Source organism: Nerophis ophidion, linkage group LG27, assembly GCF_033978795.1.
Source record: "Nerophis ophidion isolate RoL-2023_Sa linkage group LG27, RoL_Noph_v1.0, whole genome shotgun sequence".
Lineage (NCBI taxonomy): Eukaryota > Metazoa > Chordata > Actinopteri > Syngnathiformes > Syngnathidae > Nerophis > Nerophis ophidion.
The window spans coordinates 26448292-26473654 of NC_084637.1; the positions used below are offsets into that span (position 1 = coordinate 26448292).

General features: G+C 38.1%; 1 protein-coding gene across 1 annotated transcript in view; it reads left to right on the top strand.

Moving 5' to 3' along the window:
- The first annotated feature begins 8097 nt into the window (after nucleotides 1-8097).
- The window catches only part of LOC133544086 (transmembrane protein 163a), a 38490-nt gene continuing 21224 nt past the window's right edge, over nucleotides 8098-25363 (top strand). Inside the window, exons 1-2 of the mRNA XM_061889133.1 lie at nucleotides 8098-8390; nucleotides 17800-17919. Coding sequence (XP_061745117.1) covers nucleotides 8189-8390; nucleotides 17800-17919 — 322 coding nt within the window. The 5' untranslated portion in view covers nucleotides 8098-8188. The remainder of the gene's footprint in view (nucleotides 8391-17799; nucleotides 17920-25363) is intronic.

Consider the following 25363-nt stretch of genomic DNA (forward strand, 5'->3'; position numbering starts at 1 on the left):
TGGTTGTACAGAGATTAGTTAATTATACGAGTCTTTTAGGCCAGAAACATTTTTGTTGCTGATTTTTTGAACTATTTAAAAATATGTTTTTTCAGTAGCTTTGTTATTATGTCAGAATATCTTGAAAACACGTGACACAATGAGGGCATCTAGTTGATAATAGAATAGAGTCTTTATCGGGCTAACGTTATTTTTTTGCTGGTTTTTCATAAATATTTTTTGTTTTTAATTTTCAGTAGCTTTGTTATTATGTCAGAACATCTTAAAACACATGACACATAGATGCAAAATACTCCTTGATTTTTACTATAAGTCTTATTTGGGAAAAAAAAATTTTTCTGAGGATTTTTCAGAAATATTTTTACTTTGAGATTTTCAATAGCTTTATATTTCCTAAAAAAAACATGACATGCATGTCTTCTAAGTGAATATATGACAAGTATTTTTTTTCTTTTGCTGATTTTTGAAAAAACAATTCAAAAATTAATATTTATTAATTTTGTTATTATGTCACGACATCTCAAAAAACACAAAGTGAAATTTTGGAAAATATATTTTGCTGATTTTGACAAAATATCTTTAGCCATCAGTTTCCAATAGCTTTGTTATTATGTCAAAACACCTAAAAAACACACATGACACATCTAGTTGATTATACAAATCTTTTTAGGCCCAAAGCATATTTTTGGCTGATTTTTCATAAATATTTGTAGTTTTTTTTTTTAAATTTTCAGTAGCTTTCTTATTATGTCAGAATATCTTAAAACACATGACACAAAAATGGCACCTAGTGTTTTTGGGACCAAAACATATTTTTTGCAGATTTTTCATAAATATTTGTAGTTTTTTCATGTTCAGTAGCTTTGTCATTATGTCACTACATTAAAAAAAACCCACACATGACACATCTTGTTAATTATATGAGTATTTTTAGGCCAAAACATGTTTTTTGCTGATTTTTCAAAAATATTTGTAGGTTTTTTTTATGTTCAGTAGCTTGGTTATCATGTCACAACATAAAAACCCCCCACAAATGACACATCTTGTTAATTATATGAGTCTTTTTAGGCCAAAACATATTTTTTGCTGATTTTTCAAAAATATTTGTAGGTTTTTTTTATGTTCAGTAGCTTGGTTATCATGTCACAACATAAAAACCCCCCACAAATGACACATCTTGTTAATTATATGAGTCTTTTTAGGCCAAAACATGTTTTTTGCTGATTTTTCAGAAATATTTGTAGTTTAACATTTTCAGCAGCTTTGTCATTATGTTAGGATTAGTTTAAAAAAAACACATGATACATAGATGGCGTCTTGTTGAGTATAAAATAAGTCTTATTTGGGATTTTTAATTTTTTTTTATGATTTTCCAGAAATATTTAATTCTTAATTTTCAATAGCTTATTAAAATCTTAAAAACACGTAACATATAAATGGCTTCTAATTGAATATACTGCAAGTCTTATTTTGAATTGTTTGCCAATTTCTAAGGAAACATCTCAGTTGTTAATTTTCAATAGCTTTGTTATTATTTCTCATTTTGGGAGAAGAAAACTTTTTCGCATATATTTCAGAAATATTTGTAGTTTATTTTATTTTCAGTATTTTTGTTATTGTGTCAGAACATCTTAAAACACATGACACATAGATGACTTCTAGTTGATTTTAACAACAAGTCTTATTTGGGAAAATATTTTTTTTTGGAGGGTTTTTCAGAAATATTTTTACTTTAAGATTTTCAATAGCTTTATATTTTCTCAAAAACATGACATGCAGATGTTTTTTTAAGTGAATATTTAACAAGTATTTTTTTTTAATTTTCTTTATTAGAAAAAAATATATTTTCAGTCATTAATATTGAATTATTTTGTTATTTTGTCATGACTTCTCAAAAAACACAGTTGAAAATACTAAAAGTGATATTTTGGAAAATATGTTTTGCTGATTTTGACAAAATATTTTCAGCCATATTTTCAATACCTTTGTTATTATGTCAAAACCTCTATATAAAACACACATGACACATTGAGTTGATTATACAAATCTGTTTAGGCCTAAAACATACTTGTTGGTGATTTTTCATAAATATATGTAGTTTTTTTTTTCATTTTCAGTAGCTTTCTTATTATGTCAGAATATCTTAAAAACACATGACACAAAGATGGCATCTAGTTGGTTGTATGAGTCTTTTTAGGCCAAAAAATATTTTTTGTTTATTTTTCTGAAATATTTTTATTTTCAGTAGCTTTGTTATTATGTCACAACATAAAAAACAACAACACATGACAGACACATCTTGTTCATTATGCAAGTCTCTTTAGGCCCAAAAATGTTTTTTGCTGATATTTGAGAAATATGTGTAGTTTAACATTTTCAGCAGCTTTGTCATTATGTTAGAATGAGTTAAAAAACACATCATACATAGATGGTGTGTTGTTGAGTATAAAATAAGTCTTATTTGGGATTAATTTTTTATTTTTATAATGATTTTCCAGAAATATATTTAGTTCTTAATTTTCAATAGCTTTATATCATCTCAAAAAACACATAACATATAAATAGCTTCTAATTGAATATACTGTAAATCTTATTTTGAAATGTTTGCCAAATTTCTAAGAAAACATTTCAGTTATTAATTTTTAATAGCTTTGTTATTATTTCTCATTTTGGGAAAAAAACTTTTTTGCATATATTTCAGAAATATTTGTAGTTTTTAATTTTCAATAGCTTTGGTCTTATGTCACAACATCTTGAAAACACATGTGTGTAAAGGCCTACTGAAACCCACTACTACCGACCACGCAGTCTGATAGTTTATATATCAATGATGAAATATTAAAATTGCAACACATGCCAATACGGCCTTTTTAGTTTACTAAATTGCAATTTGAAATTTCGTGCAAATTATCCTGCGGAAAACGTCGCGGTATGATGACGCGTGCGCGTGACGTCGCGGATTGTAGCCGACATTTTGTTCCAGCACCGATCCCAGCTATAAGTCGTCTGCTTTAATCGCATAATTACACAGTATTCTGGACATCTGTGTTGCTAAATCTTTTGCAATTTGTTCAATTTTGCAACTTTACGCCAAAAAAACGGAAATGCTGATTATCGGTCCTGCTAGACACCGACCTCTATTTAATAATACAACTTTAACATCTGACAACCAAATAATAAAACAAGGTGACTCGGTAAAAAATCTGGGTATTATCTTCGACCCAACTTTCTCCTTTGAGCCACACATTAAAAGCGTTACTGAAACGGCCTTCTTTCATCTCAGTAATATCGCTAAAATGTGCTCCATTTTGTCCACTAAAGACGCTGGGATCATTATCCATGCGTTTGTTACGTCTCGCCTCGATTACTGTAACGTATTATTTACGGGTCTCTCCATGTCTAGCATTAAAAGATTACAGTTGGTACAAAATGCGGCTGCTAGACTTTTGACAAGAACAAGAAAGTTTGATCACATTACGCCTGTACTGGCTCACCTGCACTGGCTTCCTGTGCACTTAAGATGTGACTTTAAGGTTTTACTACTTACGTATAAAATACTACACGGTATAGCTCCAGCCTATCTTGCCGATTGTATTGTACCATATGTCCCGGCAAGAAATCTGCGTTCAAAAGACTCCGGCTTATTAGTGATTCCTACGGCCCAAAAAAAGTCTGCGAGCTATAGAGCGTTTTCCGTTCGGGCTCCAGTACTCTGGAATGCCCTCCCGGTAACAGTTCGAGATGCCACCTCAGTAGAAACATTTAAGTCTCACATTAAAACTCATTTGTATACTCTAGCCTTTAAATAGACCTCCTTTTTAGACCAGTTGATCTGCCGCTTCTTTTCTTTTTCTCCTATGTCCCCCCCTCCCTTGTGGAGGGGGTCCGGTCCGATGACCACGGATGAAGTACTGGCTGTCCAGAGCCGGGACCCAGGATGGACCGCTCGCCTGTGTATCGGTTGGGGACATCTCTACGCTGCTGATCAGACTCCGCTTGGGATGGTTTCCTGTGGACGGGACTCTCGCTGCTGTCTTGGATCCGCTTTGAACTGAACTCTCGCGGCTGTGTTGGAGCCACTATGGATTGAACTTTCACAGTATCATGATAGACCCGCTCGACATCCATTGCTTTCGGTCCCCTAGAGGGGGGGGTTGCCCACATCTGAGGTCCTCTCCAAGGTTTCTCATAGTCATCATTGTCACTGGCGTCCCACTGGGTGTGAATTCTCCCTGCCCACTGGGTGTGAGTTTTCCTTGCCCTTATGTGGGTTCTTCCGAGGATGTCGTAGTCGTAATGGTTTGTACAGTCCTATGAGACATTTGTGATTTAGGGCTATATAAGTAAACATGGATTGATTGATTGAATAATGGAGACGTCAAAGAAGAAAGATGTTGGTGGGAAGCGGTGTATTGTGGCCGCCTTTAGCAACACAAACACAGCCGGTGTTTCCTTATTTACATTCCCCAAAGATGACGGTGAAGCTTTACTATGGAACAGAGCGGTCAAGCGAACATGGTTCCCTACCACATGTCAACTGGCAGGTTTCGGTGAGAAAATGGTGGTAATAAGTCGGCTCTTACCGTAGACATGAGCGGATATCTTGCGTCGTTCTTCCCTGCAGCTGCGGACTCTCTTGCCTCCTCCCACCGGCCGCCCCCGACCGTCGGATGCTTACATCGTGGAGTAGGGGGAAAAAAAATCTCAGCCCGGCTGCCTTCGCCTCGTAAAATAAACCTGGCTTCCCTCGGAGACATTGGCGGTCACCACACCCGTGGCCACACCCCTTCGACTTTCAGGTTCTACAGCAGTAGTTCTTAACCTTGTCAAAGGTACCGAACCCCACCAGTTTCATATGTGCATTCACCGAACACTTGTTTAGCGAATTTTTTTATTTATGTTTTTTTTTTCAAATTGAAGCCAAAGTTTGATGTTGTTTTACTGGTGCACAAAATGAACCGTGCATGAACATCACCTTGTTCAAAGAACAAAACTAACACGGTGCATGAACTCACAACTAACTACACACCTGTAAATCAGATGGAACATTAGCGGGAACATTGTTTGGGGGTATCCATAATACGGCAATAGGGAGAAGTTTTTATTTACACGATGAGTCGGGTGTGTCTTGACCTCCGCCGAACCCCTGAGGCCGACTCACCGAACCCCTAGGGTTCGATCGAACCCAGGTTAAGAACCACTGTTCTACAGGTACGACCATATAATCTCACTAAAACACTAGTAACACAATAAGCGGATAAGGCATTTTCCAGGATTATCCTAGTAAATGTGTCTAATAACATCTGAATCGCTCTGCCGTCTAGTTTTTTTTTCTTCTTTCTAGTCCTTCACTCTGACTTTCCTCATCCATGAATCTTTCATCCTCGCTCAAATTAATGGGGAAATCGTCGCTTTCTCAGTCCGAATCGCTCTCGCTGCTGGTGGCCATGATTGTAAACAATGTGAGGATGTGAGGAGCTCCACAACCCGTGACGTCACGCGCATATCGTCTGCTACTTCCGGTACAGGCAAGGCTTTTTTATTAGCGACCAAAAGTTGCAAACTTTATCGTCGATGTTCTCTACTAAATCCTTTCAGCAAAATTATGGCAATATCGCAAAATGATCAAGTATGACACATAGAATGGACCTGCTATCCCCGTTTAAATAAGAAAATCTCATTTCAGTAGGCCTGTAAGTCCTATTTGGGGAAAAACATGTTTTTTGCAGATTTTTCAGCAACGCTTTACTGTACTATTTAGACATCAACAGTATTGCAAAATAACTTATTTTCATGACCAATTTAACTTAAAACACAATCACAATTTTAGTAGTTTTTTTCCGCTGGATCAGTTTGGGGATCCCGGGTCTGGAAAACATTAAAGTTTGCGGTAGTTGATAAGTTAATAGCTAGCTGATAACTTGAATCTTAATTGTTAGCTATCAACTAGAGCAGTGGTTCTCAAATGGAGGTACGTGTACCCCTGGGGGTACTTGAAGGTATGCCAAGCAATACGTGAGATTAAAAAAAAAAAGAATTCTAAAAATAGCAACAAATCAAAAATCCGTTATAAATATATTTATTGAATAATACTTTCAACAAAATATGAATGTAAGTTCATAAACTGTAAAAAGAAATGCAACAATGCAATATTCAGTGTTGACAGCTTGTCAAGACTAGGACTGAGGTGTGGATTGTTTTCCGGAGGGGCGAAGGGACTGGATCGGACATGGCGTGAAGGTAACGGCATCTTTCAATTTTAACACTCAAAAGTGCTACAAAAACAAAGGGTATAAACAAAAACTCGCACAAAGGCAGAATTATGGACAAAAAACAAAACTTGCAAACTATGGCATGAATAAAGAAAACTTACTTGGAACGAGAAAAGAGCATGAAAAAGAGCAGCATGGATCATCAGCATGAATAACAAGGGTGTATAGAGGGTGATGTCGCCAGGCTGACTGCCTGGCAACTGCAGGCTTAAATTGTGATGTGGCGATTGTCAACAGGTGCATGAGTCCAAATGAATCAGGTGCGTGACACGAGGACAGGTAAAAACTAATGGGTTGTCATGGAAACAAAGCAGGGAGTGAAAAAACAGGAACTGACAAAATCCTAAAACAACACAGAACACAGCCAAACTAAACATGATCACCAGGACATGACACAGCTAGATTTTTGTGGACATGTTCCATAAATATTGAACTTAAAGTTTTTGTTTTTTTTGTGAAGAAATGTGACATACTGTTGTATTTTACTTTTATCTCCTTTTTCAACCAAAAATGCTTTGCTCTGATTAGGGGGTACTTGAATTAAAAACAATGTGCACAGAGGGTACATCTCTGAAAAAAGGTTGAGAACCACTGAAAGGCCTACTGAAATGAGATTTTGTTATTCAAACGGGGATAGCAGGTCCATTCTATGTGTCATACTTGATCATTTCGCGATAATGCCATATTTTTGCTGAAAGGATTTAGTAGAAAACATCCACGATAAAGTTCGCAACTTTCGGTGCTAAGAGAAAAGCCCTACCTTTACCGGAAGTCGCAGACGATGATGTCACACGTGTGGGGGCTCCTCACATTTACATTATTTTTAATGGGAGCCTCCAACAAAAAGTGCTATTCGGACCGAGAAAACGACAATTTCCCCATTAATTTGAGCAAGGATGAAAGATTTGTGTTTGAGGATATTGATAGCGACGGACTGGGGAAAAAAAAAAAAAACGCGATTGCATTGGGACGGATTCCGATGTTTTTAGCACATTTACTCGGATAATTCTGGGAAATCCCTTATCTTTCTATTGTGTTGTTAGTGTTTTAGTGAGTGTTATAGTACCTGATAGTCGGAAGGATGTATCCAAGGGTGTCTTGAGGCCAGTGTCTGATGGAAGTTGACGGCAGCTGTACGGACGGCACAAGCTCAGCTGATCTCCGGTAAGTGGCGACTTTTTACCACAATTTTCTCACCGAAACTGCTGGTTGACATTTGGTCGGGATCCATGTTCGCTTGACCGCTCTGATCCATAGTAAAGTTTCACCTCTGGGAATTTTAAACAAGGAATCACTGTGTGTTTGTGTGGCTAAAGGCTAAAGCTTCCCAACTCCATCTTTCTACTTTGACTTCTCCATTATTAATTGAACAAATTGCAGAAGATTCAGCGACACAGATGTCCAAAATACTGTGTAATTATGCGATTAAAGCAGACGACTTTTAGCTGTGTGTGTGTGTGCAGCGCTAATATTTCCCGGGAGTTTCTTGTTAAAAAGTGCAATTGAGTAAACTAAAAAGGCCGTATTGGCATGTGTTGCAATGTTAATATTTCATCATTGATATATAAACTATCAGACTGCTGGTGGGTAGTAGTGGGTTTCAGTAGGCCTTGAATTAGAGCACTAATCGCTAGGTTCTATCTTAAACGCTAACGTGAATACAATAATATAATTATTAATGTCATTTCCAAACTACACTACAATGTATTGGGTCAAAGTAAATAGATATATTATAAATGTGTATTTAATATAAAAATGATATTTGAAAAAGTAAATTGGTGTTCGGAGGTAAGAGCGGGAGCCTCCACAGCCCCTCCCCCTCCACCCTCGATGGTCTGCCGCCGTCCGCACGTCTCACTCGGCCGTCACATACTTGGAGTTCCTCATAGGAGCCGCGAAAACAAAACGACGCCGACATGACGGACTCCGAACCGCCCGACACACCTTCCGCCCCGCAGCTGACCACAGCGGACCAGCCCCCGGCGACAAACGGCCAGTGCGAGCAGAAACACCCCCGGGGAGAGCAGGAAGAACATCCTCCGCCAAGTTGCGGGAATCCGGAAGAATTGTTGAAGATGGAGCAGGAGATGAAGATCACTGACAGCATCGAGGACGCAGGTAGAGAAATGTTCATATTGGGAGTCTATGGCGATATTTCATTAATTCTCTACTAACTGTACTGTTGAGCTATTTAATTAACACGTCACATGTCATTGACTAATTAAGACCGTCTTAACTTTCCCCACAGACACACATCAGGGGACCACTTACGCCATTTTGTTATTAAACCGCCGTAAAAGTTATGTGGATATTTGTTATGTGGGTCCTAGTTATGTGGGTATTAGTTATGTGGGTATTAGTTATGTGGATATTAGTTATGTGGATATTAGTTATGTGGGTCCTAGTTATGTGGATATTAGTTATGTGGGTATTAGTTATGTGGATATTAGTTATGTGGATATTAGTTATGTGGGTCCTAGTTATGTGGATATTAGTTATGTGGGTCCTAGTTCTGTGGATATTAGTTATTTGGGTCCTAGTCATGTGGGTCCTAGTCATGTGGATATTAGTTATATGGGTCCTAGTTATGTAGGTATTGGTTATGTGGGTATTAGTTTTGTGGATATTAGTTATGTGGATATTAGTTATGTGGGTATTAGTTATGTGGGTATTAGTTATGTGGGTATTAGTTATGTGGATATTAGTTGTGTGGGTATTAGTTATGTGGGTATTTGTCATGTGGATATTAGTTATGTGGGTAATAGTTATGTGGATATAAGTTATGTGGATATTAGTTATGTGGGTATTAGTTATGTGGATATTTGTCATGTGGATATTAGTTATGTGGATATTAGTTATGTGGGTCCTAGTTATGTGGATATTAGTTATGTGGGTATTTGTTATGTGGGTATTTGTTATGTGGATATTAGTTATGTGGGTATTAGTTATGTGGATATTTGTCATGTGGATATTAGTTATGTGGATATTAGTTCTGTGGATATTAGTTATTTGGGTCCTAGTCATGTGGGTCCTAGTCATGTGGATATTAGTTATGTGGGTCCTAGTTATGTAGGTATTGGTTATGTGGGTATTAGTTTTGTGGATATTAGTTATGTGGATATTAGTTATGTGGGTATTAGTTATGTGGGTATTAGTTATGTGGATATTAGTTATGTGGATATTAGTTGTGTGGGTATTAGTTATGTGGGTATTTGTCATGTGGATATTAGTTATGTGGGTAATAGTTATGTGGATATAAGTTATGTGGATATTAGTTATGTGGGTATTAGTTATGTGGATATTAGGTATGTGGATATTAGTTATGTGGGTCCTAGTTATGTGGATATTAGTTATGTGGGTATTAGTTATGTGGATATTAGTTATGTGGATATTAGTTATGTGGGTCCTAGTTATGTGGATATTAGTTATGTGGGTCCTAGTTCTGTGGATATTAGTTATTTGGGTCCTAGTCATGTGGGTCCTAGTCATGTGGATATTAGTTATGTGGGTCCTAGTTATGTAGGTATTGGTTATGTGGGTATTAGTTTTGTGGATATTAGTTATGTGGATATTAGTTATGTGGGTATTAGTTATGTGGGTATTAGTTATGTGGGTATTAGTTATGTGGATATTAGTTATGTGGATATTAGTTGTGTGGGTATTAGTTATGTGGGTATTTGTCATGTGGATATTAGTTATGTGGGTAATAGTTATGTGGATATAAGTTATGTGGATATTAGTTATGTGGGTATTAGTTATGTGGATATTTGTCATGTGGATATTAGTTATGTGGATATTAGTTATGTGGGTCCTAGTTATGTGGATATTAGTTATGTGGGTATTTGTTATGTGGGTATTTGTTATGTGGATATTAGTTATGTGGGTATTAGTTATGTGGATATTTGTCATGTGGATATTAGTTATGTGGATATTAGTTATGTGGGTCCTAGTTCTGTGGATATTAGTTATGTGGGTGTTAGTTATGTGGGGATTTGTTATGTGGATATTAGTTATGTGGGTATTAGTTATGTGGATATTAGTTATGTGGGTATTAGTTATGTGGGTCCTAGTCATGTGGGTCCTAGTCATGTGGATATTAGTTATGTGGATATTAGTTTTGTTGGGTATTAGTTATGTGGGTATTAGTTATGTGGGTCCTAGTTATGTAGGTATTAGTTATGTGGGTATTAGTTATGTGGGTATTAGTTTTGTGGATATTAGTTATGTGGATATTAGTTATGTGGGTATTAGTTATGTGGGTCCTAGTCATGTGGGTATTAGTTATGTGGATATTAGTTTTGTTGGGTATTAGTTATGTGGGTATTAGTTATGTGGGTCCTAGTTATCTAGGTATTAGTTATGTGGGTATTAGTTTTGTGGATATTAGTTATGTGGGTATTAGTTATGTGAGCCCTAGTTTTATGGGTATTAGTTATGTGGGTATTACTTATGTGAATATTAGTTATGTGGGTATTTGCTATGTGGATATTAGTTATGTGGGTATTAGTTATGTGGGTATTAGTTATGTGGATATTATTTATGTGGGTATTAATTATGTGGGTATTAGTTATGTGGATATTAGTTATGTGGGTATTAGTTATATGGATATTAGTTATGTGTGTATAAATTATGTGGGTTTAGTTACGTGGGTATTAGTTGTGTGTATATATTAGTTATGTGGATATTAGTTATGTGGGTATTAGTTATGTGGATATAAGTTAAGTGGGTATTAATTATGTGGGTATTAGTTATGTGGATATTAGTTGTGTGTATATATTAGTTATGTGCGTATTAGTTATGTGGATATTAGGTATGTGGGTATTAGGTATGTGGGTATTAGGTATGTGGGTATTAGGTATGTGGGTATTAGTTATATGGGTATAAATTATGTGGATATTAGTTATATGGGTAGTAGTTATGTGGATATTAGTTATGTGGATATTAGTTGTGTGTATATTAGTTATGTGGATATTAGTTGTGTGTGTATATTAGTTATGTGGATGTTAGTTATGTGAATATTAGTTATGTGGATATTAGTTATGTTGGTATAAATTATGTGGGTATTAGTTGTGTGTATATTAATTATGTGGATATAAGTTATTTGGGTATAAATTATGTGGGTTTTAGTTATGTGGGTATTACAAGCCTGTGATTTTTCCGTCTAAAGTCGGAATTTTTTAATCCCGGGGGGAAAAAAAAAATCTTCTGTTTTTCCATTTTTATTTCCCGACCCTGAGTCAAGATTCGTTTACTTGCCGATTTATCTTTTGTAATCGAGACGTAACTTATATTACGCCGTAGTTGATTGGTCGATATGTTCCTTATGACCAATCAGGACATCTGTTATGAATGATGATGTTACTACCGCCATTTTCCAAATGTAAACGATGTCGTTTTTCGGGATAAAGGACGCTTCACGAGTAAAAGAAATTGATAAACATGTCAAAAATAAGTTTCGATGGGACTGGATGGAACGGGAAATCACTGATACTGTTGGGAAGAAGGAAGTTACGACTTTGTTCGGCGATTTTATTTGAAAAACCATCGTCTCAGAAAATATTTGTGCACACAGTGTCATGCGAAACGCCCAAAACATATGAAACAACTTGAAGCAAGGAAAACAAACTTTTCACTAGCTGGTACTTTAGCATGTCAACCGAAAGTGAGCAAACCTTACGGACTTCATCCTTTGTTTACATCGACAACTGCCATAGACATCGAGAGGAAAGATCCACCCAAACAACCCACTTCAGTTGCAGAAAGGGTAGTTAATAATGAGGTAAGCTAAAAAATATTTGCTTGCGAAATACTCATGTTTGTTTGAAATATTAACCGATTATTGCTTTGCAAAATATAAATGGGTTTTTCTAAAAATAAAAAGCCACGTGAAAATATATTATGAAATTACAGAAATTCAAAGAGTCGCAATATAGATTCCAGTTAACAATTTATTTGAAAAAAATTTGCATACAACACTATTTTGTCACGTTAAGTTCTTATGTAGTCTCTTGAAACAATATTGTCAGTGGTGTAACAATCTTGAAGGTAAAAACTTTCACACTTTTTTCATGCAATATGTCAGTGTCCTCACATTATTATTATTTCCTATTTTCAAATATGAGTAAACAATACTAAACATGTTTAATTATTTTCATAAATTGATATCCTATTTTGACGAAAAGAATGAAATGTTTACATTTGGTATTTTGTTATATTTATAACTAAACTTGTAGGCAATTAGGTAAAGTATGGCCTAAGAGCTAAGAATAAATCATCAGTTCAACATTTCTCAAAGAAAGACATTGTCATGGACCCTGTCAACGGAAAACTGTGTTTCAAGATCAGAACCTCAAGCAAGAGGTACAGGGATGATCTAGAGCAGATAGAAGTGGAGAGAGAGTCCAAGAGGCAGAAGTTGGCAGTGAAATCCAGAATAAAAGCTACAAAAGCAGAGACCAAAAGGAAAATGCAGGCTGCTCAGAAATTTGCAAGGAAAGCTCATGTTAGGGCTCTCCGAGCAAGTAAATGTGTGAAGTGAACTGAAGTAATGTGGTAATACTGTAAATAAACTGTAGATAATAACACTGATCAATGTGACACCTGTGGATGTGAAATGAACACAAGATGTAAATATTAGTGACTAAATACTGTTGGGACTGAACCATATACAGTGATTCATTAGGATAATTGGGGTATGTATGTTCTATTAATGATGTTTTCATGTCTTTAAACACTAAAATATTTTCTTCAAATGGTGCAGTCTTTGCTAATTTTAGCATGTTAAATTGGTGAAAAACCAGGAGCCCAGCCTGGACTTGGCTGGGGGCATTCGTCCCCCAGACCCCTGGAAATTTTTTCAGTCTTTTTCATTGTGATCAAATCACATGCCTGGTATTAGTTATGTGGGTATTAATTATGTGGGTATTAGTTATGTGGATATTAGTTATGTGGGTATTAGTTATGTGGGTATTAGTTATGTGGGTATTAGTTTTGTGGGTTTTAGTTTTGTGGGTTTTAGTTATGTGGGTATTAGTTATGTGAATATTAGTTTTGTGGGTATTAGTTATGTGGGCATTAAGTATGTGGGCATTAATTATGTGGGTATTAGTTATGTGGGCATTAATTGTGTGGGTATTAGTTATTTTTATATTAGTTATATGGGTATTAATTGAAGTGAAGTGAATTATATTTATATAGCGCTTTTCTCTAGTGACTCAAAGCGCTTTACATAGTGAAACCCAATATTTAAGTTACATTTAAACCAGTGTGGGTGGCACTGGGAGCAGGTGGGTAAAGTGTCTTGCCCAAGGACACAACGGCAGTGACAAGGATGGCGGAAGCGGGAATCAAACCTGCAACCCTCAAGTTGCACGGCCGCTCTACCAACCGAGCTATTCCGCCCCGGAATTATGTGGGTATTAGTTACGTGGGTATTAGTTATGTGGGCATTAATTATGTGGGTATTAGTTATGTGGATATTAGTTATGTGGGTATTCGTTTTGTGTATATTAGTTATGTGGGTATTAGTTAGGTGGATATTAGTTATGCAGGTATTATTTATGTGGGTGTGTGTTATGTGGATATTAGTTATGTGTTAAAAGTTATGTGGATATTAGGTGTTTGGGTATAGTTATTTGGATGTTAGTTATGTGGATATTAGTTATGTGGGTATTAGTTATGTCTTACAAGTTATGTGGATATTAGTTATGTGTATATTACAAACCTTTAGAGTTATGTGGGTATTAGTTATGTGGGTCCTAGTTATGTGGGTATTAGTTATGTGGATATTAGTTGTGTGTATATCAGTTATGTGGGTATTTGTTATGTGGGTATTAGTTATGTCGATATTAGTTATGTGGGTATTAATTATGTGGGTATTTGTGTGGGTATTAATTATGTGGGTATTAGTTATGTAGATATTAGTTATGTGGTTATTAGTTATGTGGGTATTAGTTATGTGGATATTACTTATCTGGGCAATACGTATGTGTTAAAAGTTATGTGGATATTAGTTATGTGGGTATTAGTTTTGTGGATAGTATTTATGTGGGCCATTCTACCAAATTCGTTCAAGGTGAGGTTGGACATGTTTCAAGTTTTTTTTCCCCGAAACGTAGTCCTTATATATATATATATATATATATATATATATATATATATATATATATATATATATATATATATATATATATATATATCAACTGTCACAAGTATAAAACTACTTTTTTAAAGTAACAATTTCTTACTTCAAGCATTAAAAAAAATCCTGATGTAGAGCGCATATCAGTATGTCAAGATAATGGCACTAGCATTTACTTAATTTAAGAATATTTTCCAACATATTGATCAAAAAGGTTTCTTTTTTCCTACAAATAAAAGTGCACTTGTTTTAGTGAGAATGTACTTATTTTAAGGCATTTTTGGGTTCATTGAGGTTAGCTAATTTTACTTGTTTTGGAAAGTCTTGACAAGCCAAATTTTTTTCTTCTATTGGCAGATAATGTTCCTTAGTTCAAATAAAATACCCCCTAATTTTTGTATTTTTTTTCTTGTTTTTGAACACTGACTTTTTGCAGTGTAGTTTCACCTATTTGGGTTAAAATATTTTTTGCAAACCAGTAATTATAGTCTGCATATGATGTGTTGTTGTTGAGTGTCGGTGCTGTCTAGAGCTCGGCAGAGTAACCGTTTAATATTGTTCCATAGCAGTAGGTGGCAGCCGGTAGGTAATAGCTTTGTAGATGTCGGAAACAGCGGGAGGCAGGGTGCAGGTAAAAAGGGATCTAATGCTTAAACCAAAAATAAACAAAAGGTGAGTGACCCTAAGGAAAGGCATTGAATTTTAGGGAAGGCTATGCAGAACGGAACTAAAACTCAACTGGCTTCAACGTAAACAAAAACAGAATGCTGGACGACAGCAAAGACTTACTGTGGATCAAAGACGGCGTTCACAACGTACATCCAAATATGACATGACAGTCAACAATTCCCCCACAAAGAAGTATAAAAACAACTGAAACATTTCTGATTGTTAAAACAAAGTAGATGGGAAATATCGCTCAAAGGAAGAAATGAAACTGCTAGAGGAAAATATAAAAAAAAGAGAAAAAGCCACAAAAATAGGTGCACAAGACAAGAACTAAAACACTACACACAGGAAAACAGCAAAAAACTCCAAATAAGTCTGAGGGTGATGGTACACCTACTTTGAGACAGTACACCTACTTTGAGACAAGAGCTATATTGATGCATGCTTGGTTATGGTTTAAAGTCCATCCCATCCATCCATTTTCTACCGCTTGTCCCTTTTTGGGGTCGCTGGAGCCTATCTCAGCTGCGCATTCGGGCCATATTCAACAATTGCGACGACGACTCTTTACTGTCAACTGAGTTTTGTTTTTTAATGATTTCTGCTGGTGGTGTCCCTTCCGGATTTTTCAAAGCAAAAAATGTGCCTTGCCTCAAAAAAGGTTGGAAAACACTGGGCTAACTTTAGCATTAGATTGTTTCCCGCTAATATTACACTTTTTTGTGTAATTCCCCAGCCATACACCTTAGAGTCTTATACCTTGTAATGTGACACAAGTTAACGGTTGGCGGGCTAACGTTAGCAAGCTAGCAAGCGAATATCAAAGGGCTAACTTTTTTTTGCTAATTTTACACTTTTTTGCCTAATTCCGCACCCATACACCTAACTGTCATATAACTTGGTATTTGAAACATGCTAACTGTATTCATGTTTACATTAACTACATTAACTAATATTAACGTGCTAGCTTTTTGAGCTATTTTTGCTGAAGTTTACCCTGGAGACATGTAACTTGGTATGTGACACTTGTTAACTGTTAGCATGCTACATTCAGCATGCTAAACTTATAGCGCTAACTTTTTAGCTAACTTTTTAGCTAACTTGACATTTCCTCCCTAATTCCACAGCCATAAATCTTACAGTCATATAACTTGGTATTATAATAATAATAATAATAATGGATTAGCTTTATATCGCGCTTTTCTATTGTTAGATACTCAAAGCGCTCACAGAGAAGTGGGAACCCATCAATCATTCACACCTGGTGGTGGTAAGCTACATCTGTAGCCACAGCTGCCCTGGGGTAGACTGACGGAAGCGTGGCTGCCAGTTTGCGCCTACGGCCCCTCCGACCACCACCAATCATTCATTCACCAGTGTGAGCGGCACCGGGGGCAAGGGTGAAGTGTCCTGCCCAAGGACACAACGGCAGCAATTTGGATGTCAATTGGTGGGAAGCGAACCTGCAACCCTCAGGTTTCTGGCACGGCCGCTCTACCCACTACGCCATGCCGCCCTTAATATTAAGCATTTTTAAGCATAGCATTTGCAAAATTACTGAAAATATCAATACTTCAGTAGTATCGGCCACTTGATGAGACAGAACCAATCAGAGCACCATTTTCAGTATCTTGGCCACTGATTGGCTTAGCTTCAGGCAGCATTACTATATTGCATCCATCCATCCATCCATTTTTTTTATTGCTTGTCCCTCTTGGGGTCGCAAAGTACCCTGTTTTCTTTGAGTAGCCCCTTAAAAAACAATCTCCAAATAAATAAATAACAGTATAATGATGAACATTAAAATACAGTACCATAGTAGGCCCATGTATTCATTAAAAACAAGGCAGATATTTTATTTAACAAGTATATTTTATCATTTTTGGCCAGAGAGTTTGAATACAGGAAAATAAAGCACAGTACTTTAATGAAGTGATTCTTCGATGGAGCACGTACCACACTTTGAGAATCACTGCTATATTGGATTAAACTAGAGCAGTGGTTCTTAACCTTGTTGGAGTTACCAAACCCCACCAGTTTCATATGCGCATTCCCCGAACCCTTCTTTAGTGAAAAATAAAATGTTTAAGTTTTAAATTCAAGACAAAGTTGTATGTTTTTGGTAACACTTTAGTATAGGGGAACATATTCTAAGTATCAAAGACTTAATTTAGAGTTATTTGGGCACTAAGGGAACATATTCTAAGTAATAGAATATGTTAGTGTTTCGGTTAGGGTTAGGGTCAGGGTTAGAGGGTTCGGGTTATAATAAGGCCGTGCCGAATAAGGCATTAATTAAGAACCAATATGTTACTAATTTGCATGTTAATAAGCAACTAATTAATGGTGAATATGTTCCCCAAACTAAAGTGTTACTATATTTTTTTTACTGGTGCACAAAATCAACCGTGCATGAACATCAACTTGTCCGAACAACAAAACCAAGACAGTGCATAAACTCACAACAAATTACACACCTGCAAATCAGTCAGCTGTTGCCGTATCTCTGTAATATGCCAACAGGGAGAAGTTTGTATTTACACGAAGAGTCGGGTGTGTTTTGATCTCCGCCGAACCCCTGAGGTCGACTCACCGAACCCTTAGGGTTCGATCGAACCCTGGTTAAGAACCACTGAACTAGAGTAAAGTGGACTAAGCAATACATTACCACATGTTAGTCCTCCAGTGGTTTACTGTGTCCTGTGTTCTCACCTGCAGGTCTCCTGGAGAGCAGCATGCGCCTGAAACCACACGAAGCACAAAGCTACCGCAAAAAGGCTCTGTGGGTGTCCTGGGCGTCCATCGGGGTGACGATCATCCTGGCCATCGCCGCTTTCAGTGAGTCTTTTCCTTTTGGCAGACATGGACATTTATTTAGGGGTCGTACCTCAGTTATCGTTTTCAGTCATAATGGCACACAATAACTACACAACAGCGAGAACTATCGTATCCGCTGTAGCAAAATCCCTTTTGCCCTCAAAGTCCTCCGTCTGTCCAGGGATCTACTCCCTGAATTTGTAAACATCCACCAGAGCGACACAATATTGACTTTGTGGAAATAAAAACATCAATTTAATCCGTCCAGCATCAGTCATAAAGTAATACCGTGCTTGATATCGCTACAATCGATATTAAGCATGGTATCGATCTGCCCACCTCTAAAAAACACCTCTGGTGCTCTGTTGCTTCTGTAGTTATCATCCTCTCTCTGGACTCTTATGAATCTACTTATTAATTTTCCATAAAAAATTGCTACTTTCTTCTGTAACGTGCTTCCATCTACACTTCCGAAACTTTACTGAGCACCTATTTCTTGTGTTTTTTTTTTCAAGTAGGCGATTAGCATGTCAGCTTGCTCTGACTGATGTGTAACATCCATCCATCCATTTTCTACATGTTAAACCTTTAACCAGTTATATTGCTTCTTGCAAGAAGTGTGTCTTTTTTGCCACAAAGGAGGATGGGAAAAATGAAAAACACTATCTCCATACTTATCTATGTTTGGCGTATTTTAGCTGCTTGATATTTCTTTTTGATTACAAAACTTTAAGCGGTTGTAATGGAAGTAAACAGGGCAGGAGTTCAACTTTCCCATTTTCTTAATATCCAATTATATTAATGATTAATTATGTATCCATTATCCCATCCATTTCTACCGCTTATTCCCTTTTGGGGTCACGGGGGGCACTGCCGCCTATCTCAGCTACAATCGGGCGGAAGGCGGGGTACACCCTGGACAAGTCGCCACCATATCGCAGGGCCAACAAAGATAGACAGACAACATTCACACTCACATTCACACACTAGGGCCAATTTAGTGTTGCCAATCAACCTATCCCCAGGTATCCATTATATTAATATAATATGTATACACACACGCACATACATATATATATAGTTACTTTACATGCAGTCGGCTTTTGTCCCTCGACCAAATTAGTTTCGCCCAACTTTGGACATCTCTGCTCTAAAGGGTGAGCGCGGCTAAGGTGTTGTTGTATCAGTGGTCTTTGTGGGGGACAAGGACCTTGCATCATTTACTGACCACATTGGTCTGACTACAGCCCCTTTTAAAAACTTCAAAATGCCACATTGTTTAGCTGACTTTTCACATTTTAGCCACATTTGATTTGCTTTCTGCAGCACTAATTTTTATCCATGCAAAGAATTAACCGCGAGACAACAAGATGACACAACCAATCTTGCAAGTTGATAGTGTCACCTGATTGGCTGTTAGCGTGTCACTCCCTCCTATCGGTGATCCCTTCCTGCGTTGCTCGGTTACCAGAGAGCGAGTGCTTTACAATTCCCGGTTTCTTTCGATAAGGAAGAACATTTGTTTTTTGAACATTTTATTGAACATACTTATTGAACATATTTTTGTCTATTTAAATATCCATCCATCCATTTGCTACCGCTTATTCCCTTTTGGGATTGCGGGGGGCGCTGGCGCCTATCTCAGCTACAATCAGGCGGAAGGCGGTGCACACCCTGGACAAGTTGCCACCTCATTGCAAGGCCAACACAGATAGACAGACAACATTCACACTCACAATTTAGTGTTGCCAATCAACCTATCCCCAGGTGCATGTCTTTGGAAGTGGGAGGAAGCCGGAGTACCCGGAGGGACCCCACGCATTCACCGGGAGAACATGCAAACTCCACACAGAATATATATATCGATATTGTTTTATTTCCCAGCCCTGTACAAGACACATACCTGGACCTGAATTCCCGGTGCAGGTTCACATCTTGTCATTAATAAGCAACATAAGTCGACATACACAACAAGCCGAAACACAAAAAAACGTGTGATTAGTAGCAAGATGACAACATCTGGGGTGGTAGAAAATATCCATAACAACTCAGAAGGTAAACAAATGTTGTTAGTCTTATCATTTGTTATCAGCCATTAGGAAACTTTCTGGTTTATGAGCAATGTTCTATGACGTTAGTTAGGACTGTTATTATTGCATCCTGGGGCATTTGCAGCAATGTGGAATTTTCTTTCCGCAGGGAGAAAGTGTCTGAGTGAGATCAGCTGATGAAACCCAAGCTCAAATATGTTGCCAAATGCCTGTCGTGATAGGGTATTAGAAGCAGCAGGCCAGACTATCCCCCAGCCGGTCACCATGTTATGTGAATTTTAAATTGTTGCGGTTATGTGTCGCACGCAATTTTCCAATAAGTACACAGATTGCTGTATAGCAGGTGACTTCTTGTCTTCTTCATTTAAAGTCATGCAATGTATTCATTACTTGAATTGGTTTTTATTGAAAAATATCCTCATTGTTAAGTTGTGGTGGATTCTAATTTGTTGTGGCGCAGCGCCACGATCAATTACATGCAGGAGATACCCTGGTTTTATTATGTTCGTAGTTTGAATATCTTGTTCAGCACTTGGCAATAATGTTACATGATGCTTAGTGTTTCACTGAAGCTGGATATGTTTAGCACACATCTTCTAAAACTTGTGGATCATCCTCTTTATATTCAGGGTAAAAAAATATAAGGTTCTTTATCATCATTTGGCCCAAAGCAGTCTTCGTTGTCTCACATTAGGAGTACGATTGTTGTTAGAAATTGCAAACATTATGATGGGTCTGCGAAATGAATATGCCTCGTTATGTTAAAAATGAGCAAAACATGTATATATTTTATGTTATTATGAATGTGCCCGTTTAATGTCAAACATGGGATAAGGAACAAGTGATTACATTTCGGGCCTGATCCGGATCACCATCTGGACTCAGGACATTTATACAAATCGGACGTAGGACCTTGTCTGTGCGCTCTTAAGTGCTTTTTTTTAGTTTTCTGTAAAATGTTTTTTGTGTTCATATTTATAGGTCTCTGGAAAAGATTACTTGGGTTTACGTGACTTCTTATGGGAGAAAACACTTTGCTTTTTGTATGATTTTGACCTTTTGGAACAGATTAGTAACGAATGATGAAATATGGTCTGGACAGACGACCGATTATAGTTTTTATTGGAACATAGGGCAGCCCGGATTATAAGGCGCATTAAAGGGGTCATCGTATGTTTTTTTTTTTTTTTTTAAACACTTCCTTGTGGTCTACATAACATGTAAAGCTGGTTCTTCGGTCAAAATATTGCATAGATTACGTTTTACATATCATCTTTCTGACCCTCACTTTAGGATGCGCCGTTTTGTGCGGGGGTCTTATTTACGTGGCTCCACTTCGACTGCGTCTTTTTCCCGTCGCCTTTGTTGTAGTTTTTAGCGCTGCCATAGCGAGTCTACTGACAGATACAAGTCAGAGGTGTATGCTACTTTATATTAGAAATGGCAACAGCGGAAGATGAATGCCCCACAACAAGAATGAGCTTATTGACTGGGGCGCGGACTACAATGGTCGGACGGGCGCAAATTTTCGGGACTTACCCAGATCCCAAATACACATAAACAGGTAGGTAGGTAAGAAAAGTTGGTTTTGCATAATACTGCAAAACAAAACAACCGGATAATATGTCTGCTAATAGGTGTCATTTCGGAGTCTTTCTACACACACACCATGATAATATCCGTGTCTTGAAGCACAGTACGTCTTACTACGGTAGCCGTAGTGCTCTGCGTTTCATCAAGTGGTGCGGCTTTGTAGCTTACCAAAGTCGTACTAAAATATTCTGACAGGTTTTTGAGCGCCATGTGTAATGTTCTGTATTCTCAATGAAACATTGAAAATTTGGTGTTGCTTGCTTACGGGTACTTGCCAGCATCATTTATTGAACAGGTGTCAACTTGCAGTCCGCACATACCTGTTATGTGTGGAACACTTATCGTTACACCACGTACCAAATAAAATTGCGTCGAAGTCGGTGAGCACAACCAGAATTATTGCGTACATTAGACGCACCGGGTTATAGGCCGCACTGTCGATTTTTGAGTAAATGAAAGGATTTGAAGTGTGCCTTATAGTACGAAAATACGGTATGCCCACCAATAACCAATTTAGAGTCTCTGCATGTTTTTGGGGCACTGGAGGAGAACACCCCATGCAGAGATGCTCAGACACAGATTTAAACCCGTGAGGCCGACCTGTTAGCCACTAGTCCACAGTATGTTGAATGAAAAATAGAGTTGTAATATGCTGGCATTTATAAGCAGTTTGAATCACCATCTGCTGCCATTCCCTGGCGGTTACACACTCTGTCAAACATTAGCATTGCTCCACTAGTGTGTGTGAAACGTGCCATGTGCAACCATGCACAGTGTTTGCGCTATCACACCACCGTTCCTCCAAGTCCACGCCTTCACGGCAAAACCTAGAATTTCACCTGCAGCTCGTGTGCTTCTTTGCAGAACGGGAGGGGAAGCGGGCGGGGGAACGGAGCTGAAAATCGATGTCTGCTTTTCTTAAAGCAGCACTGACAGCAGAAGTGGTTTAGCCATATGGAAAAAGGAGCCAATCAAGGGCGGCGGAGGGTGTTTTATCCGGTCTTCTCCTGCTGTGCTTGTCAAGACGTGACAAGCAGAAAGGGAGGGGAGTGTGTTGTAGCAGCCAATTAGCCACTGGCGGCCTCAGCTTTGATGAGCACGGAGCTGCAGCAAGACTCATTGACGCCATTTCTACCCTCGGCTCCTAATGAAGGAGCTAGGAATCAAGGAGGAGTGGACAGACGTATCTGAATCTGATATCCGGATAATGATACTCACTGTGCAGTCCTTCACATGCAGTACAAACAATATCGAAATGTGTGAGTGTGCGTGTGTGTGCAACAAAGCATCAGTTTTTACTTTCACCTTACCAGCTGTCAGGTTAGGCTTAATGCAGGAATGGATACATCCTGCGATGGATCAAGCCAAACAAGCAACAGCTAGTACCTGGCTTTGTACACTGTACCTGCACAATAGAGCTGGCAAGTGTGACGTGGAAATGTAATGCGTTGTGGTTCTTGCTGGCCTTTGAATCACTTTTTTATATGGCTGAATACAAGACTCTGTCCTAAAGTCGTGTTGTTTTCTTTAACAAGTTCAAAACGTGTCGGAAACATGTGTCGTAACTAACTGCCACAACAATGGTTGTCATGATTGCTTTAGGAAAAAAAAACATTTGTTGAGATAAGTCTCATTTCCAGTGTAGAAGCAAAGCCAAGGCAGTCCGGTTAGCGAGCTAACAAAGAGACGGTGAAAAGCCTGGGTCCCAGCCGTGAGATGATCAAACATGACTCTTAAAGGCCTACTGAAACCCACTACTACCGACCACGCAGTCTGATAGTTTATATATCAATGATGAAATATTAACATTACAACACATGCCAATACAGCCTTTTTAGTTTACTAAATTGCAATTTTAAATTTCGCGCGACGTATCCTATTGAAAAGGTCGCGATATGATGACACGTATGATGACGCGTGCGTTTGACGTCACCGGTTGTAGCGGACATTTTTTTCCTACCCGATCTAAGCTATAAGAAGTCGGCTTTAATCGCATAATTACACAGTATTCTGGACATCTGTGTTGCTGAATCTTTTGCAATTTGTTCAATTAATAATGGAGAAGTCAAAGTAGAAAGATGGAGGTGGGAAGCGGTGTGTTGCAGCTACCTTTAGCAACACAAACACAGCCGGTGTTTCCTTGTTTAAAATTCCCGAAGGTGAAGCTTTACTACGGAACAGAGCGGTCAAGCGAACTTGGTTCCTGACCACATATCAACCGGCAGGTTTCGGTGAGAAAATTGTGGTAAGAAGTCGGCTCTTACCGTAGACATGAGCGGAGCTTGCGTCCTTCTGCAGCTGCGTGGCTTCCCTCAGAGACACTGGCGCTCACCACACCCGTGCCCACACCCTTCCGACTTTCAGGTACCATATAATATCACTAAAACACTAGTAACACAATAAGCAAATAAGGGATTTTCCAGAATTATCCTAGTAAATGTGACTAATAACATCTGAATCGCTCCCACTGCCCTCGACTTTTTTTTTCTTTTTCTAGTCCTTCACTCTCACTATCTTCATCCACGAATCTTTCATCCTCGCTCAAATTAATGGGGAAATTGTCGCTTTCTCGGTCCGAATTGCACCTTCTGCCAATCAGCATGTGTTCTATTTACGCCTATCTCGAGCACTCTTCTGTGCTCGAAGATCACTTTACGTTGGCAACTGTTACGTGCAAGACTTCTCCTCTGTTGATGATACTAAAACTCCTCTCACCTGTTCATCCGATAAGTACACACTGATTAGTGTCAGGATCAGATCCTGTGAGGAACTAGCATGGCTGCAGTACTAGCGACCTCAAGATGCAGGAACCAAGAGGATGATGAACAGGTAAGATGAGTTTTAATATTTATTAAAATGTGTTTTGTGTTAAATTATTAATTATATTTACATCATTTTCTATGGGAAATATTGTTTCAGTTTCCTTAGGATTCAGATTAATGACGGAACGCGAAGGTATTGCTGTATTAGTTGTATGTTTATGTAGAGAAGATCGCTACATTATAAGCTGCATTATAATTCATATTACGGTAATGGTTTTTGCATCTGTCCACACGGATAATGGCGCTCACGCGGGCTTCTCAGACGTTTGCAAACAAGCAGGCAGCCTTTGGAGACCATGCTTGCACTTTGAGTAATGCATGATGAAACAGAGGGGGAGGCAAGATGGAGGGTAGAGGATGAAAGAGGGAGGAGCGGGAAACAGGGCTTCTTGCTATTTTTGTAGCATGAAAGGGGAAGGAGAGCTCCTGTGTGCATGGCGAAGGAGGGGTTGCTGGTCCCCCTCCCAAGTGGCCCTCCCTAAAAATAAACCAAGGAGGAGACAAACCCTCTCCACTCCCATCTCCCTCCTTCCTTTGTCTCCTCTTCCATCTCCTTCATTGCAGGTGTTCAGGATTTCACCAAACATCTGCTATATGTCTCCTGGGAACAGCTGGGTAGAAGGTTCTAGGACAAGCGCAATGCATTCTGGGACTTTTAGAGCATCTTTGTTTTGGTAACAGGTCTGAAGACTTTTGTTGCCTGGTTGTAGGTTTTGGCTTTCATGCTGACCTGAGCCATCATCAGTGTTCTGGCTCTGTCAAAAACATGGTTGACAATAGTCAAATGTTCTTTGAACACATTTAGGAGCTGATCTACAAATATCCAAATACCATGCTCTACTAACTATAAAATAAAAAAACATACCACTGCTCATTTACTGTGCAAACTATAAAATTGCGTGTGCTATAAGTTGGCGTGTTGCGTGTGATCTACTAAGACTGCGTGTGCAATTGATAAATAGTGCAGACCGCCCTATTTAATTAAGGTTTTTTTCCTGT